Here is a 19111-nt window from a genome sequence, read left to right as displayed (position 1 = left end):
GTAAGCAAGTAAGGAGACAAAGAGCTAGTCACTGGTCGACGGCCGACGGTCGCTAGTTAAGCTACTGGCCTGGCAAACTGGCTACTAGTGAGCAGAGTTATTCAGTTTCGCCTTCCGTTCTGTTTTGTTCTACAGTATTTCCAATGGATTCTAGCGTACGTTATACACGAAATTTGACCTAAAGAAAGAGGAAATGACACTTTTATACGTAAAAGATATTATTAAAGTGTAGTATTTTAACTTAGTTTAATGTTATGATGACGATTAATTATAAAAGCTGATTGCTAATATTAATACTTGCAGAAATATTTTTTTATTTTCTCACAAAGTCAAAATCCCGGACATTTGAAAGTATTGCCAAAAATCCCCCCGGACGTTTTTTTTGTACCCAAAAAGAGGACGTGTCCGGGAAAAAGAGGACGTCTGGGATCCCTATGTAATAATCATATTGTACAACTAGGCTATGTTAAAATAGTACCGGTAGTCATTTTTTAAATAGCTATATTTCTTATGGTTGGCTGGATTAAGTATCAAAAGTTATTTGATCATGCCATGGGCAATAAACAGCACAAGGATAAACAAACAAAACCTAATAAATAAGTTGAAAGCTTCAGATAAAAACTCTAATGAAAGTATCAAACATCTTTGTGCTATTTAAAACAGTTCCAGCTTAAAGCAGAAATACTATCACACTAAGGGATTTACACTTAAAAGTAAAAAAAAAAAAATAATAAAAAAAACTAAATAGGGCTACTTTCCTAAATTAATTTTAGCCACTAGTAAAAAAAATACATATTGACTATGAAAAATATTGGTTTAATTTGTGTTTTGAAAATAACAAAGCATACTTAAAAAGGAATCCTATACTCTCATACGAGTAACGTTTGCTTGTATGTATGCTTGCACAAAGATCTCAAAAACGGCTTGGACGATTTCCTTCAAATGTTGTAAATAATTTTTATCTGACCTAAAAACTTGTTTACTGCAGTTAAAACTGCCAACAAAAAATGAATTACGTAAAAAATTAACTTGAAAGTCAAAAACTTTTAACATTGGCGTTATGGGTGGCCAAGTAAGCATGTTGGTTGAACAAAATAACATTGGAAAAGTAAACAAAAGATTTGTAACATGTGTTAATAACAAGCCATCCATAGTATGCTAGCAAATTACAATTTACAGTACAAAGGGGTAAACATCAGTTGTTACTGAGCAAAGATTACACTGAAAGATTACTCGATATAGGAGTACAATGGAAATACACTATGAGCCATGGCTCGGTCCCCAGGTACTGTGTATAAAGCTAACAGGGACATTTCTTACAATTACCAAAGGTGATATGAACATATAACTCAGACAATCTGTTTGTGAATGTGATGTGTCCTAGGCGAGGGTGAGCTGTTGCTATTTCAAGACTGTCTTCTCCTCCCCCTGTTCCAGAATTGTTGAATTCTCAACCAGATAGGAGACCGGTCTCAGCTGACTTGTTGTTGTTGTTGTTGTTTGGTGTTGTGTTGTGTTGTGTTGTTGTTTAAAAGTTTGTCATGGAGTTGGGAGCCGATGTCAGTATTTCAAATAATTTGCTAATCTCATCTATCAAACAACCAACAAAACATTATGTTACAAATATGTACTGTAGATAAATGCAAATTTTACCTTTTTAAACTATGAACAGTGAACACAAAAAATACAAGTACCTTACAATGCAATATATAGGCCTACAAAAAAATGCAAAAGTCATAAAATAAAACAATAAGTGTTTGTGTTTTCGAAGGCTACACCATTAGGTGTAGGGCAGGCATCTTTAACACATTAAAAATGTAAATTATTATAAATAATGAAAATGAAGATGAAAGTTCTTTTTATTGAGGCAAACTTAGGACCTCATGGTCCTTTCTTACAGTTAACCTCTAAATAAATACATTTGCAATAAACAACAGAGTTACTGGTATTCATTAAAAAGCTCAAAATATAAAATGTTGAGTTTTGTAGATATTGTATTATGGGTTATAACATTATCTATAACTTAACTATAAGTTATTTAATAAAAAATATAAAAAATGTTCTTATATGAGGGAATATGAAAAATATCAACCTTATGACCATAGGCCTGATTTGACTTAATTATCTATAACTATCTCAAACTGTACCACTATCTCATTGAACATTTAAATATGTAAATGACTAACCAGTCTCCAGTATGTATAAAAAAAAACATATAGGTACAGGGGAGACTATTCTTTTTACTAAGTAAGTCTAAAAATACATAACACTACACATAACTCTGTAAATGTGTAAAAACTACAACTGTGTTTAAATATTTTTAATTGCCAGCAGCTATAATTATAACTGCTTGCATAAGATCAAATTTAGTCTATTTTTGTCCCGGACTATTTTACTTGGTTTAAAATAAATCTATATGGTTTATCCCAAATCAATGTTTTACTTTTGTCTAATTGTTACAACTGACAATAGACATTTGTATAATAAAATAGAATAGGCTAATCTTATAAAAGCAAAAAATATTTAAATTTAATTTAGAGATGCTTTCACTTAATCTCATAATTTAATATTTACATAAGACACTTTTATATCAATAATTTTAATTCACTGTAAATAGTTAAAAAGCTATTAGGACTTTCTAAACAAAAATTAAAATTAAATTATTTTCAAATGACATCTGTTTCCTGACCATGACTCTTTAGGTGTGGGGACAAATAGCTATAGAATCTTCTCAATTGTATTTTGATGATCCAACAGGAGTAAAAAAAAGTCCTTTTGCTGGAACGGTAAGTAAAAAATTTGGATTTCATTACATAAATTGTTTGTTAATATCAAAACGTAAACTAAACGATAAAAAATACAATGTCATTAGTTAACAAACAAACACAACATTACAGCCGCCGCATGTAACCGTTGTCTGGTTACAGTATTTTTTTAAAACTAAAAAAGGTTTATTTGAAAAATTAGATTTTGCAAGTATAATTTATCTGAAAGATGAGTACTACAATCAGTAAATTCTTAGGATACTTCAACTAGCAGAGTACCCGGCCTTCATACGGGTGTTGAAGTACAAGTATAAAATGCTTATTGGAGTTATACTCATGCTCTGCGTTTGTAATGGGGGAGAACACGGTCTGAGAAAATTTGGTTCTTTACATTTTTGGTACCGCTATAGTATAACACATCTACCATAGCCATAATGTTCTACCACTGCACCTAAATGATAGAAAATAGTAAATCATCAAACATTTGCACAATATCACAAATTATTTATCAAATAAAAAAAAATAAACATAACTGAAATAATCCTACTTTGACAGTTTTCATTGTCTATCACAGTTTTTTGTTGCTGCTTAGTTTAAATTAGCTGCTGTCATAAATGCAAAAAAAATAATAGTGGTGCACCTTGTTGGTAAACCTTTTTGATGCTATTAAATATCATCATAGACAAAAATAAAAAAATTTAGACTGTTAGCCGTCCTGCGATTACCATGGTTACCATAGGTTCTGTTGTACTGGGAGCGCCGTGTAGTACACAGCGCGTACGCCGAAACTACATGGCACTCCGAGCGGTGTGCGGCAGAACCTATGGTAACCGCAGCACTGCTGTCAGTCTATATTTAGTTATTTTTGTCTATGGTAGTAGCCTTGAAAAGGTCATCAAGGCTTAAAATAATATGAAAACATTGGTAACAATGGTAACAATCTTAATATGCCTTTGTGTTTCTCAAGACTATCAAGTACCTCTCTGCAAAATGTCAGCTCTAGTCCAGTAGTTTTCACACGATGTAACTTCAGAGTTATACAAAAACATCCATACTTTCACATTTATAATATTAACTTTTATAGTATTACCCTATCAACAAAAATTGTTGGGGATTGGTTGGCCCTACAACTGTCTCCCACGGTTGGCCAACGGTATGTATTATTGGCCAACTTGCCTCTGTTGGGTCACACCACCAATTGCCAACCAAGAGCCAACATCTGTACATTTTGTCGAGCCAACTATTAGATTTGGTATGAAAAGCATATCAGTTGAGTATTTTGATTAAATAGTTCATTAAAGCAAATTTTGAAAAAAACTAGAAAAAAATGTTCATCCCCAGATGGGTCTTAAACCTGATACCTTCAATTTATGAACCTTTTACTTTACCTCTCAGCTATCTGTGATTAAAATTCATTTTCATAGCCCCAGGATTGCGTAATATGACATAATGGTTAAAACATACCTCGTCAGACAATCCTTAACATGTAGTGTTGAAATTGCTACATATGTTTCGGCGGTTATTTACTGATCCCCGCCATCGTCAGGCAAACAAAAGGATCCACTTGATGTGTCGTCAGAATAAATAAATAAAACACATTTTTACAAAACACAAAAACGAAAATGATAGGTCTATCAATTACACGCACTGCCGTGGACATGGCAGGAAGCAGACTCATACTTCTGCTTCTCAGACTTCTGCTTCCTGCCATGTTCACGGCAGTGCGTGTAATTGATAGGCCCATCATTTTCGTTTTTGTGTTTTGTAAAAATGTGTGTTTTATTTATTTATTCTGACGACACATCAAGTGGATCCTTTTGTTTGCCTGACGATGGCGGAGATCAGTAAATAACCGCCGAAACATATGTAGTAATTTCAACACTACATGTTAAGGATTGTCTGACGAGGTATGTTTTAACCATCTGTGATTGTTGCTGTTAGACTTTTTCAAGCGGTCAATTAGGGGCCGACAGTTGCAATGGTCACAATACTTAAAAATATTTTTGATATGCCTTATTTTATGATTCTGTTTAGGCATCAAGTTGTTGAATTTATTTCTGGGAGTTGGAGAGGATACCGGCATTTGAATATAATTTGATTAATTACCATTAGTAATGTTATTATAATTAATTGTTATATGATTAATTAATCTTTCGCCTTAAATTGTTCAACTATCTTAATTATTTTGGAGTGAAAATTTAAAAACGTACGTTTTCAGGAAAAGCACTTTGCAAATTTTTTTCCCCTTTTTTCAAAACTTTTATTATTATTTTTATTTCATTAACATTTAAAGTTTCATAAAATGTCCATGGTAACGCAATATCTTTGGTAGTTTTTTTTTTAAAGGGAATCTTTAGTGGAAAAACACAAAATCCTGTCATGACCATAACAGACGTTTAAATGAATATTAAAAATAGTTAATATTATTTTCATAACTATGTTTTGCTATAAACTAATTTACTTTTATAACCATTATACAATAAAAAGGTCACTGAGCTTTTGGTATATTTGGTCTTTCTAGAAAAAAATAAAAAAAAGTCAAAAAATTGAAAAAAGCCAATAAAATCTTTTTAAGTTTGTATAACTCCGAAAAAACTTACCTGAGACCCAAAAAATCGTTATGTTTGTATAGAGGTGTGCTTCTTTTGTGTATAAAACATTGAAATATGACGATATTTTAATTTTTGAAATTTTTATGATAGAAATCATAAACGTGATGGTCAGGGACATGCGGTACAGTCGTGAATTTTCTGAAATAATCTAAATCTTTCAAAACAATCCTTCAATTATACTGTTAGTTATAATAAAAATATGTGTTTCAATTGAACTAAACTGTTCAATTTACAATTATATTAAAGTTATTGTCACGACCAAACACACTATAATCCATAAGGCTGGACTGGTCGTGAAAAAACCCGCGATGGTCGTGAAACTTTGGTCGTGAAATTACGTGTTATTTGGCTCTGTTCTGGCGGTAGCCCTGCACCTCATGTTCGAGGATACAAAGTGGACTTCTAGGTTAATCTAGCAATTGAAATATCTTACAAACAAAAATTAACACCATGTCTACTTCATCGAATGACTACGTACGGTCATGGACACACCAAAATTACAAAAAACACAATCTTTCCTTTATTAATCTTGTAATTCCTCCTTTCAACTCGAAAAGACCGGCACTACAATCCTGACGTACACCCCGAACTAGTCTCTAAAACCAACTGACTCCATCGACGCCAGACTTGCCACTGTCGTGCTCCAAAGTTGAAAATTTTTCCCAAATGGTCGTGACGCCAAATCGAGGGACAGACTTATTTTGTCATGGTAGTCAGTTTGCAATGACAATAAAATTATAATATGCTCCTTTTTTGTAAGTTTAATAACCATTGATGACATAAAAATATGGCTTTATATATTTCGGCATGAATAATTAGTCTAAAAACAGCGTGAAAGTTGGAAAATGTACCCTAGGGACACGTCATGGTCGTGAATTTCGAGACTTTAAAAATACGAAAAAAATACCTAGAACCTATTTAAAACCAAATAAATGTGTGTAACATGTTGCCCCCGTCCCAAAAAATATTAAAACACATAATAATAAACTACAAATCCAGTATCTACGAAGTAAAAGGCCAGGGACATGAAAACGTACGTTTTTAAATTTTCACTCTTTGATCAAATAAGTTAAAGAATTTTAATATAAAAAAATCATTTGCATTATTATTATTATTATTATTATTATATTTTAAGCAGGTGTTCTACCACACTATTCGCAACTATCACATCATCATCTAACTACATTTATTACAGATCAAATTTTCTCGAAAATCATCTTTTATTCTGCTGCTATGGCATTTATTTTTGAAACTTTAAATAGTTAATCAATTATTGTTAAAATGTGTTTTACAATGTTTTATACTTAAATCCAACAAAGGCCCAATGATTCTTTCCTTTATAGGGCCAACGAACCATTTCCCAATGTTGGGCCAATTGGAGGGTGCTACTTAGGGGCCAACCATAGGCAAATAACGTTGGCCCAATAAACAAAGTAAGCACAATTTGTAACTCACGATTTATTTGTAACAAGTTTTAAAATGTAACGAAAATTGTGGGTGGAATATCACAATTCCCCGACAATGGCCCTACGAAACTACAATGTGTTGGGCAAACAACACAAATACTGCGCTTGGGCTAATGTTGGCAGTTTGTTCGCAAACCCACCCACCATCTGCCAACCACGCCAACCAATTCCCAAATTTGGCCTAACCTTTTTGATAGGGTATACAGTGTTGGGTTGAGATAGAGACCTCTGGTTTTCACCGATATTCTTTTTAACTGATGGCCTTCGAAATGAGGTGTCACTTGGGACTTTATATTAAACAATTTTGAGCTGCCCCCAAAATACCCAATTTTGGGGTCCCAGGTAAAATTGTCATACTGATCAAAAAGTAGTTTTTAATTTCTTGTTACAATAATAATGAGTTTAGTTTCCCTGGTACAACCCATAAAAACGCTAATAAGGGATATTGGTGAATATTTTTGCATGTGCTCTCTCAGGCTGATGAAAAAAAATGGCCGCCATTCTGTAATGGGCTGAGATAGAGACCTATGATTTTCGCAGATATTCTTTAAAACTAATGGCCTTTAAAATGAACTTGATAGGGGTTGCTTTTTAAAAATTTTAAGTTACTCCCAGCAACCCCTATTTGGGGGTGGGGGTGAATTTCAAAATACCCCCAAAAAGTACTTAACATTACCCTAGTAATGTGCATCGTAACTCGTTTGAATATATTAATTAACCTTTCAAAAATTAACCATTGGGGGGACTATGGGACACCCGGTATATACACGAGGATCCTCTTGTATACAAGATCACACATTACCATCTTTCAAAGATGTCAACATCTTTCAAATGTTGTACCAACATGAATTTGCGAGTGCAATAAAAAAAATCAATTGTATACAATCAAGCTGATCTGTAACTTCAGGGTATGCGCACTCGCGCAGCCTGTACAGTATTTACTGTAATTTAAAAACTAGTTCAGGACTATTTATCTGAATGGGGAACCAAACTAAAAATAGTTTTTTACATGCTCTGCACTCTTCCTTGCCTAAACATTCAAACAACTGAATTTCATTGTAGAAACCCATGTAGCACAGATGGTTGGGCCAACGTTGGCCAACTGTGGGACAGTTGGTCGATGGTTGGTTGGAGCTTCCACAACCAACCAACCGTTGTCCAACTGTATATCTCGTAGTTGGGCCAACCAATATTTACAACTGTGGACCAACATTGGTTCATTGTTAATGAAATACATTAATATGCATTGCTGGGTATCATACATCAAGCCAACCGTTGTCCAACCGTTTTTCACTCCGTTGGACCAACAAAAGATACTTTTGTTGGACCAACGATGGTCCATAGTTGAGTTTACACGACTTTCATTCTCTGGGTCTAGCTCTCACAACATAATTATAATAAAATATCTGGTTTTACAATACCTTTATCAGTTCCAAAAGTTTCCAAAAGTTTTTGGAACTGATAAAGGTATTGTAAAACCAGATATTTTATATATTACAGTTCCGGGGCTACAACAATGAATTTTAATAATTATAATAATGCAAATATTTTTTAAATTAATATTCTTTAACTTATTTGCAACAATTTAAGGGGAAAGAGTAATTAATCATATAACAGGCAATTATAATAGCATTAATAATCTAACGGTAATTAATTAATCTATATTCAAATACCAGTATCCTCTCTAACTCAAAAAAAAAAAAATAACTACTTATGATGCCTTAACAGATTAACAGAATCATATTATACTGTGTAGTATCAAAAATGTTTGAAGTATTGCGACCATTGCAACTGTCGGCTACTCTTTCACCACTTGAAAACTCTCTATATCAACAATCACAGATAGCTCAGTGGTAAAGTAAGAGTCTCATAAGTCGAAGGACCCGGGTTCGAGACCCGTCTGGGCTAAAAAATTTTGTTCTAGCTTTTTTTCAAAATTTGTTTTTATGAACTATTTAATCAATTTACTCAACTAATAATTATGCTTTTCGTACTAAAACTTTATTATTTTGTGTGAAATAAAACGGTTGGACAATGGTTGGCTGGAAAACAGTTTAAAGAGGTGACATTTCTACCGTTGGCCAACTGTGTGGCTCCACAATTTACCAACGTTGGCCCAACCATCTGTGCTACATGGGAAGTGAAAGGTGTCATGGCCTTCTTTAAAAAAAAAGCTGAGGCCAGACAAAATCGTAGCCCGGCTTACCAAAACCGCTGTTGCTCTAACTCATTATGGAGCCTCCGCACAATGTTTATGTTTACACTTTTTTTATCGCTGTAATGTTTTTGTATACATTTTTTTTAAGATGTTGGTGGTCTCTTTAACCTTGCATTTGCCGGTCCACATAGACTATTTGCCTGTGCGTGGCACGTATCCAGCAAAGCAAGGGGTGAGCCGGTACAGTACGAAGGTGAACTGTACTGATAAAATTATTGCGGCAGTGACCAGGATCCGAACCCACGACATCACTGCCTTTGGGCCCTAAGTCCTTAAAGCTACGACTGAGCCACCTTATTAGCATGGCAATAGGCCGGGCCAGTGGTGATGTTGCCACACACCAACACCAAGGCCTCAACTGTGAATTTAAAGATATCTTTACATTAAGATATATAATTTTTATTTTATAGACTATAGAAAAACTGCCAGATAAAGTCTTGCTGCATATATTCTCGTACTTAAGTCACCGAGAGATCTGTCGCCTGGCTCGGGTGTGCAAGAAGTGGCGAATGATTGCTTACGACACGAGGCTGTGGAAGAACGTCTCTCTACGGCCGGAGATCTCTGGGCTACATGTCGGCTCCCTGGAATCACTACTCGCACTCATCAGGTATTAATCAATACTAGCTGTAGCCACATGTAGGCTCCCTGGAGTCACTACTTTGCACTTATCAGGAATTAATCAATACTAGCTGTAGCCACATGTTGGTTCCCTGGAGTCACTACTTGCACTCATCAGGTATTAATTAATACTAACTGTAGCCACATGTTGGCTCCCTGGAGTCACTACTTGCACTCAACAGGTATTAATCAATACTAGCTGTAGCCACATGTTGGCTCCCTGGAGTCACTACTTACACTCATCAGGTATTAATCAATACTAGCTGTAGCCACATGTTGGTTCCCTGGAGTCAGTACTCAAAATCATTTGGTAATAATCAACATCCAATGATTTACAAGATAGTGATTTGAGTGCAAGTGAATATGATGGATTTTCAATACTGTATAATATGCTCTACAGTGTGTCATCTAGAAATATATAAAAATACTGATGAATCAAAAAAGTTGAACTGGCGTATGAAATTGTAGCATTAGCGGCCTACTACGGATGACTGTTCATATTAAGTAAGGGCAATCACTTTATATTCTGCTCTACCAGATAAGTCCAGGTTTTTTGTACTTTAAATTACTCTGATTAATCCACCAACAAAACACCATACATATGTAAAAAGCGACCCCCTTTACTTTTTGCTGTCCAGTTTCAATGAAAGAAAGCTGAGCTCGCTGAACCACTTGATGTCCTTGATGCATAATATTTTTTGACTATAAGGTCCAAGGACCAATGCCCAATGCCCTGGTTAGTATCGTAAACAATTCCAATAGTAATTGCCATGTTGCTTGGTTGCAGTATTCGGTTTGGACCGTCCCTGCGCTACATTGAGCTGCCTATTGAGCTTATCACTCACACAGTGTTGCATGAGCTGGCCAACAAGTGCCCCAACCTTACTCATATGTTACTTGACTTCTCCACAGCCATGCAACTGCACGACTTTAGCGAAATGCAGGTCAGTTATTTTGTATATTCTATAACTAATTCATGGATGATTCAATCTGTATTTACTTCTTTCATGTACTTTGAGCTTTCTTAGGTTATCTAAAGTATAGACAACATTGCTTACTACAGATTTTTTTATCAGAAGAATAAGTTACACCAATGATTTAAAGATACCCGCAGTAAGTTGTAGCTAAATATTTATGTAGACTACTTCATCCAATAATGCAGATATTAATATTATTAAAAAACTGTTGGTTCACTCTTTCTATGTCCAAATAGTGAAGAAAAAATTATAAGTGTAATCAAAAGTCTAAAAAATAAAAAGTCTTCAGGAGCTGATGAAATAAAGATAAAACTGAAAAAAAATATTGCACCATCTGGTAAAGCCCCTTCCTTAGTGGAACATTTCCCGAAGCGCTGAAGGTGTCAGTGGTCAGGTCTATATTCAAAAAGGGGGATCCAACACGTTGCAATAGCTATTGGTCCATATCAGTAGTGTATGTGTTTTAAAATATATTTGAAAAAATCATGGAAATAAGGCTATGGGATTTTTCCAGGATAAATAATATCATATCCGAAAACTAGCATGTTTAAATTGATAAACGAGGGGGTTTGTGTATTACATGCTGCAAACTATTCTGCTGGTTTACTCTTTGACTTGAGCAAGGCCTTTGACATGGTGGACCATAACTTATTGCTCGAAAGAATGAGTAATGTGGGTGTCGAAGGATTGGGTCAGGTCATTCCTTTGGGGCAGAAGCCAATAGAGATAAGGACAGTTGATGAGGCTGGTTGTGTTAGATCCTACCATTGACTATGTTTCCCTTGTCTGTGATCCTACCCTTCTGCTGAGAATTCTGTTGGAAGAGGGGTTCCTCAAGGTTCCGTCCTGGGACCAGTCCTTTTTATTTTTAATAAAAAACATTTCTTCCTGCACAAGATCCTTAAAAATCTATCATTGTTCGCTGACAAAACATCTCTTTTGATTTCTAGCTCTGATTTAATAAATTTATATCAAATTTGTTTTTTGTAAGCAAACAGTACAATTCAATGGTTTGGCGACATCTTATTGAAAATCAACAAAGACAAAACACAACTCATTAACGTCCATTTATCAAATAGGTCGAATAGTGGTTTTAGTCTCCTTCTCAACAAAACCGAATGTCAAGTTGAACTTGACAAGTTCCTTCGATTGACCTAGACAAGAGCATAGACTTAGTTTTGATGACCATATCAAACACATTGCAAAGAAACTTAGTTCTGGTATTTTTGTTTTGCGTAACCTCAAGAACAACGAAAATCTGGAGGTACTGCTACTGCATACTATGGACTCATTTATCCCAATTTAGCATATGGCGTCTTATTTAGCACATCTTATTTGGGGATGTGAGTGTGAGTGCCAGCAGACCAAAATTTTGTTTAAACTAAAAAAAATGGCTGTGAGGATTATTTTCTCTCTGCAAAGTCATAAATCCTGACTTAAATATTTTGCCAGTTCAAAAATTTTGATATTTCCATCTATTTTATTCTTGAATCCTTAACATTTGTAAAACAAGAGTTTTCTCAATTAATTAAACTTTTCTGTCAAAAACCACTACACATTGCGAAACTTATACACATTACCAATCCCTAAACATTCTACAACCTTTTTTCAAAAGACACTTACAATACAATGGCATTATACTTTTCAATTCACCTCCAGCACTTTCTCAATTGAACTAAAGCTAGAACCAAACCTTTTAAAATAAAAAAACACAATTAAAATCTCTTTCGATAACTTTTACCTCCTACAGCGTCCAGGAATTCTTTAACTCATATCAGCTCTAGGAATGCTAATGTAAATATTGATTTAAAAGACTCTGCCATTATTTATAAGTATTATTATGTAAGCCATTTTGTAAACCTCTGTATATATTTGTAGCCCCATGTAAGACATGTTTAAAAAATAATGTTATGACTTAGCTAATGCAAATTGTTTTGGTTATATTCTGGCTAAATAAATGATTTGATTTGATTTGATTTGATTAGTCAAATGCTATACAATATACATGGTCTGGCCATTCACTGCCCTACTTCATTCCATTAAGGCAATGCAAATCACTCTTGTGTCAACCTTTTTAGCGAATTTCCCTATAGGGAAGTAGCTATTACCGTAGGTCTCATGGTAAGACTTAGGCCCGGGACCGATTTACTTTTTCATTTTAATGTCCCCAGAGGCCAAAAACACCATTCGTTCAAATTTTTATATATGTATATATATATATATATATATATAGATTTATATATATATGTGTCCGTGAACACGATAACTTGAGTAATTTTTATCCGATTTTGATGAAATTTGGTTTGAAGGTGTAAGGCGGGATAAACTTGAATGAGTTCGCGATCCAGCATGATCGGACTATGGGAACCGGGTTTTATGGGGGGTTTTATGGGGTAAAAATTGGTTTTTCTCACTTCTTACCCTCAAAACACAAAATTTCCCAATTTTTCTCTAAACCTTCTTAAAGAGCTTAAAAAAACAAACAATTCAGTATATCAAAGTGTTTTTGTACGGTTATTGGTTACGGAGAAAACTAAAAAAATGGTAAATTTAAAATTCCCATGTTATTCTTATGGAGAATATTGTAAAATGTTGTAGTTTGCTTGTTTATGGATATATTTTGATCAAACTTGGCAAATTTATTTATTTTATAGTAAGCTATAAATATTTTACTAAAAACACACTACTTTATTAGTTTCCTTCTAGCAGCAAACCTAGGTACTCGTTAAACCTAATGTTATTTAAATAGATCAATTGAAAATCAATTCGGCCAAATGGAAATTCGCTTAGACAGCAGGTTTGCTGCGGCGGGGGTATTTTACTAAATATTGAACTGTTATTTACTTATACTTAATTTCCTTTCCTGACCTCCAGACATAACTGCTACCGTACTCCTCTCTAATCATTGTCCATAATCTCCATCTTCTCACTTCCAACGTTTAGTGGTCAAGATTTAGAGATTTAAGGTCATGAGCCTATTTTTCTAGTCTGTCTACCAATTTAAATATTTTGTTCATTGTTTTAGGCATTTCCCACCAAGTTGCGGTACTTGTGTATCTGCCTGTCTGAGGTCATCTTCATGGAAGGTTTCATGAGAAAAATATACAATTTTATAAATGGACTTGAAATTTTACATCTAATAGGTAAAGTAGCCCTAAAACGTGGAAAACTATTACCTACCTTTTATAAAATATTTACTGTGCTTATTTCCTTAAAAATTATTTTCTTGATGAAGAAATGTGTTGACCCTCACAGAAGAAACACATATATAGAACAGTCTCATGGCAGTACTTATCTCAGTCAGTTTAAGTTAACGTCTCACCACATTGAGTGCAAAGCACTCACATTAAAGGTAAAAAGACAAAACTCACCCATAAGTGTTAGAAAGTACGTAGGAGCCAAGTCTTAAATAAGGCAAGATGGAAAGAAAAGTGTCATATGGAAACTATGATAGTAAAATCCAATTAACTTCTTTAAATTCTGCTTTCTCTAAACTTTTACTTATTTAACACAGTTTTAACTGGAATCACAGCTACATGTACTATGAAGTTAGTATGAATGCAAATATACTTATATAACAAAGAAATCGATCAGTCTTAACCTAAGGGGTTTAATTCATGGAAGAGGAGGCAATTAAATCAAACTTTTACAATAGAGCAGCTATTGTAAATTGAAATTGTTTTCTGACCAGAAGACACAACTTATAACTTGCCATACTTTATTTGTAAACTTATCAAAACCATGAAGGTGATTTACTGCCTCTATTTCCAATCAACAAAATAAAACTATTACATTATTAGTTCCATTCTTTACATACCTTATATTCTATCATTATACTAGGCACTTATGAGAAAGTAGAGGAAGAGGAAGAGGAGATTTATGAAGTTATCAATGTTCACAAGCTGAAGTCAGCCACACCAAACCTCCGTGTGATCAACCTCTACGGCATAAACTTTATTGATGACAGCCACATAGACGCTTTCAGTTCTAACTGCATACAGGTATAGCTAAACCTTCCAAATATTTATAATATGAAATAAACATTCATGCTTATTATTATTTTTGAAAAATGTTTTTTTTTATTTATACAAAGTTGTGTCTAAAAAAACTTGAAATGGCTTCAGATGAGGCAACAACTCGCCGTGTTCCTCCCATTTTTAAGAGTAACTGCTATGCTTGAGTTCTCTCCTTATAAATGTTTATCCTTACATGGTAACAACACATTTTTTGTATGTGATGGTGCATCAAGTAGCATAGACAAAAAGAATTAAATATAAACTGTCAGCCTGCTGTCGTTACCATGGTTACTATAGGTTCTGGCGCACACCGCTGGGAGCGCCGTGTAGTTCCATAGTGCATACGCCGTAACTACATGGCATTCCCAGGGGTGTGTGCCAGAACCTATGGTAACTGCATCACTGCTGACAGTCTATATTTAACTCTTTTTGTCAATGGTAATAGCCTTGAAAAGGTCAAGGCTTAAAATATTATGAAAACATTGGTAATATTATTTCTGATTTAAGTAAGTGGAGTACATAGTTTACAACTCTCAGCAACGATAGATCTTTATCTATTGCAGCTCGAGTGTTTGGCTGTCAACTACTGCAACAAAGTGACAGGTTCCACAATGAAGACCTTGTTCCAGAGGAGCAGAAGACTCAAATGTCTTCTCATGAATCAGACCAGTGAGTATCAGTTTCTATTTTTCACAAAATATTATAAATTATATTTACAGATGTTTATTTTTTTAAATATATTTTGTGTGCTTTCCACACCAATGGCATTTTTTACGTTTTGAAAGGGAACTGTCCAAACCCTGGCATTTTTACTATCAAACATCGACCTTTTGGTTGGATAGCATCAATAATACATAGCCCAAAGACAAATTACATCTGGGTCTGGTAAAGATCTTGCTTCGAATCAAACCAGCGACCTTCATATTTGAAAACAAGCGCTATAACCATAAGGAATTGCTCAATGTTCAATGATCAAGATCAGAGCAATCTAATGGTAATAAAAGCATCATTCATTGTCATTTACAGATCTGAAGAGTGAGTTTGTGATGCAAGTAGAGTGGGAGAAATCCTCAGTCCAGGAGCTCGACATCACAGCCACGGACCTCAGCACTGAGTGTCTCATAGACATGCTCACCCGCATCCCCTCCCTGCGCTTCCTCAGTGCCGGGCAGATCAACGGCTTCAACGACTCGGTACAAGGATTTCATTTGTGTATTATTTAATCTACTATGGAGAAAGTATTAGTTTTCTACAGAATTTGAGATACCAAAACTGAAAGATAACTAGAACTTCAGCTACTCCTTCACCCTATATTCCCAAATTATTTAAACATTTGGCTCAGTAACAAACATTTTTAGTAAGATTAAAAGTAATAAGTATACAAATTTAACAATGGTTTTGAGTCTAGGAAAATTCTAAAGAAAAATAAATTCAACTAGGATTTTGCAGGTACTAAAAGCGTTTATGGAGCAGGGGAATCCCAAAAACCTGATATCTCTAGACTTGGACAGTTCTGACAACCTGACTGACGACGGACTTCATCGCTTCCTCTCCCGCTACGGACATCAGTTGCAAGGCCTCAGTCTCTCAGGCATGAGTCACATCACAGACCAGTTGTGGCAGTCAGTACTGCCAATCCTCAACAACTCCCAGTATGTAGCTTGGTGCATTATCAATCAATATTGACAAAATAGTATACATAATAGTTTGAAAATGATTTTGTTGGGTTTTTGCTGAAGGTAGTAAGGAGCTCACACATCTAATTTTTCATGTTTCCATGTATAACTCATCATATAATCACAGCTTTAAGACAGGGCTTCTGCTGTACATGCCTTCCATCTTCGGAAAAATATCCTTCTCCGCATACGGTTGCTTCATAGTTATAGTTGTGGTGGCAAAGAGAACATTGTACTTGGATCATATGGTCTTGGCTGGTGCACCCTAGGATTGTGTCTTTTCTAGTCTGACTGAGTTTTCGAGTTATTTTGTAAGTTAATTTTTATATTGATATGTGTGAATACAGTTTTTAAAAATATATGTTGTATACAGGTTAAGTGCAATGAAGGGCCATGCAAGCCTACTTTGTCTGCTGAAATAGAAGATTCATTCATTCATCAATTAATTTACACCATATAATATATATAGGAGACTTTTAATAAAACCACCAATGTGTATATTATGAATTAACTCATCTATAACTTTTCATTGCCTATACTGTATAACTAACTTCATTTAACCAATCCTACTAATATTATATGGGAAAGTATGGATGTTTGTGTGCAACTCTGAAGCTCCATCACATGAAAACTACTGGACCAATTGAGCTGACATTTTGCAGAGAGGTACTCGATAGTCTTGAGAAAACATAGGCATATTAAAGTTGTGAAAATCCCATAGGGTTGTGCCCCACAGGGGTTCTAAGTTTCCATGTTATTCTTATGAGTATTCATATTTAGAAATATTATAATTAAAGAATTTTGCCAACTGTTTCAACGAAACAAGTCGGTTCTATGATATTTAATAGCATTAAAAAGTTACAAGGTTTACCAACACCTTACCTGCAAACAAAAGCTGTGATACACAATGAGAACTGTCAAAATAGGATTGTTTAGTTATTTTTATGTTTTTAATTTAATAAATAATTTTGATATAGTGTGAATGATTGGTAATTTACTTTTTTCTATTGTTTAGATGCAGTGGTAGAAAGTTATGTTTACGGTAGATTTGTTATACTATAGCAATAGCATACGTAAATTTCAAGAACAAAATTTTCTGAAACCTGGTTCTCCCCCATTGCAAACACAGAGCACGAGTATAACTGCCATAAGCATTTTATACTACGCCAACCCCGTAAGAAGGACAAAAGTCTGCTAGTAAAATAATAATTTCTAAGACTCTTCATTACAAATCTTGCCAATATAGACCCCATTTGTTTGATATCATAGTGTCTTTAATTTCCGGATTGTTAATTGAAATCTTCTGCAATAATAGAGTAATTTACATCTCATTGATTCCTAGGATCATCATCATGGGCACATCAGAGCGGCTGGGTGTCAACATTCATGTAGATCAGTTGATGGATGGCATTGCCAACAACTGCCCCAACCTGGAACGTCTTGAGCTCAAGTGGGATCCAGAGAATCTCCGTTTCTCAGACAAGAGTCAGAAGGCCATTGACATACTTCGTGTCAAGTGCCTCAAACTCCGCTGCCTAACTCTCAGGTAAACTTACAAATGTGTGAATATTTCATATGTAATTAGAGATTTTTTTAAAAATTACATGCACCACGCTGACGTATACTGTTGATATATGTATATAGTGAAGTCCATGTTTAGAGGTATTACTCTTTGGTCTTTGTGTATTCTCTTTTAAGTGTATTTGATTTCCGATATAGAATAAAAGATGTCGGCTCATTAACTGCAGCCTAAATGTATTTCTGTCGATGTTAAATACAATTTATAATAAATAGTATTGAAACTTCAATTGTGTTTTTATTTAAAACATGAAACATGAAACATGAAACATGAAACATGAAACATGTTAACACTTAACAGTTTCATGTTTTAAATAAAAACACAATTGAAGTTTCAATACTATTTATTATAAATTGTATTTAACATCGACAGAAATACATTTAGGCTGCAGTTAATGAGCCGACATCTTTTATTCTATATCGGAAATCAAATACACTTAAAAGAGAATACACAAAGACCAAAGAGTAATACCTCTAAACATGGACTTCACTATATACATATATCAACATCCTCTCTCTTTTACAAAATTGAAAATTTTAACTTTCCAAAATACTACTTTAACATTTTCCTTTCAAGTCTAACAAAATATACACCAAAACCTAATCATAAGACATCCGCTTTGGATTTCTTATCAATCTACCCTTTCGGCTTACACAACCATCGAAACTTTTAACAATTTGTTCTTCTGATGAAATTCTAGGAGTTAGGCCTACTGGTCTTTGAAACAACACTGGACTACTTTGCGGAGAAATAAGGCTATTACCATTAGTACCTGACAAACTGATTTGTGAATCTGACTTAGGACTTGTTTCAGGCATTATGGTTTCATTACCTGTATCATTAGACAAATCTGGCCTAATCATCTTCCTATTTCTTACAAACATTTTATCTTTCTCATCAGACAAAACATAGGATCTGGGGATTCTATTTTTTTCTACTACTTTTCCTGATGTCCAAGGTGAATCAACAGTTTTCTTAAAATACACTTTGTCTCCTACATTTAAAGAGGGTAACTCTTTGCTATTTCTACCATAGTACTTTTTAATACAATCTTTTCTCTTGTCTGACAAAATTTTGTTAGGTTTTGTTACTTTAGGCTGCAAACTACTTTTAGACAGTGGCAATAGGCCATTGAGTTTTCTACTAAACATTAACTCTGCTGGTGAAGGTTGATATTGTTT

At 34.3% G+C, this 19111-nt stretch overlaps 1 protein-coding gene across 6 annotated transcripts in view; it reads left to right on the top strand.

Moving 5' to 3' along the window:
* Window positions 1–19111, top strand: part of LOC128986749 (F-box/LRR-repeat protein 2) — a 42098-nt gene that overhangs the window by 16048 nt on the left and 6939 nt on the right. For 5 of the 6 annotated variants that reach the window (XR_008490151.1, XM_054407259.1, XM_054407260.1 and 2 more), the window contains 8 exons: window positions 9472–9671; window positions 10470–10626; window positions 13685–13802; window positions 14500–14660; window positions 15239–15344; window positions 15702–15868; window positions 16125–16327; window positions 17694–17897. Coding sequence is in view for 5 of the 6 variants with exons in the window: in XM_054407259.1 (XP_054263234.1) it covers window positions 9472–9671; window positions 10470–10626; window positions 13685–13802; window positions 14500–14660; window positions 15239–15344; window positions 15702–15868; window positions 16125–16327; window positions 17694–17897 (1316 nt within the window). In the remaining variant the exon portion in view is untranslated. Of the gene's footprint in view, window positions 1–1374; window positions 1560–2702; window positions 2787–9471; window positions 9672–10469; window positions 10627–13684; window positions 13803–14499; window positions 14661–15238; window positions 15345–15701; window positions 15869–16124; window positions 16328–17693; window positions 17898–19111 lie in introns of those variants that run through there. The other variant, XM_054407261.1, reaches the window with a different exon arrangement.

This window comes from Macrosteles quadrilineatus, unplaced genomic scaffold (genome assembly GCF_028750875.1).
Source record: "Macrosteles quadrilineatus isolate MER2022 unplaced genomic scaffold, UCM_ALF_1.0 Scaffold_2__2_contigs__length_208266976, whole genome shotgun sequence".
NCBI lineage: Eukaryota > Metazoa > Arthropoda > Insecta > Hemiptera > Cicadellidae > Macrosteles > Macrosteles quadrilineatus.
The sequence above is the reverse complement of the archived record's forward strand: the minus strand, read 5'-3'. Positions and strand labels throughout refer to the sequence as shown.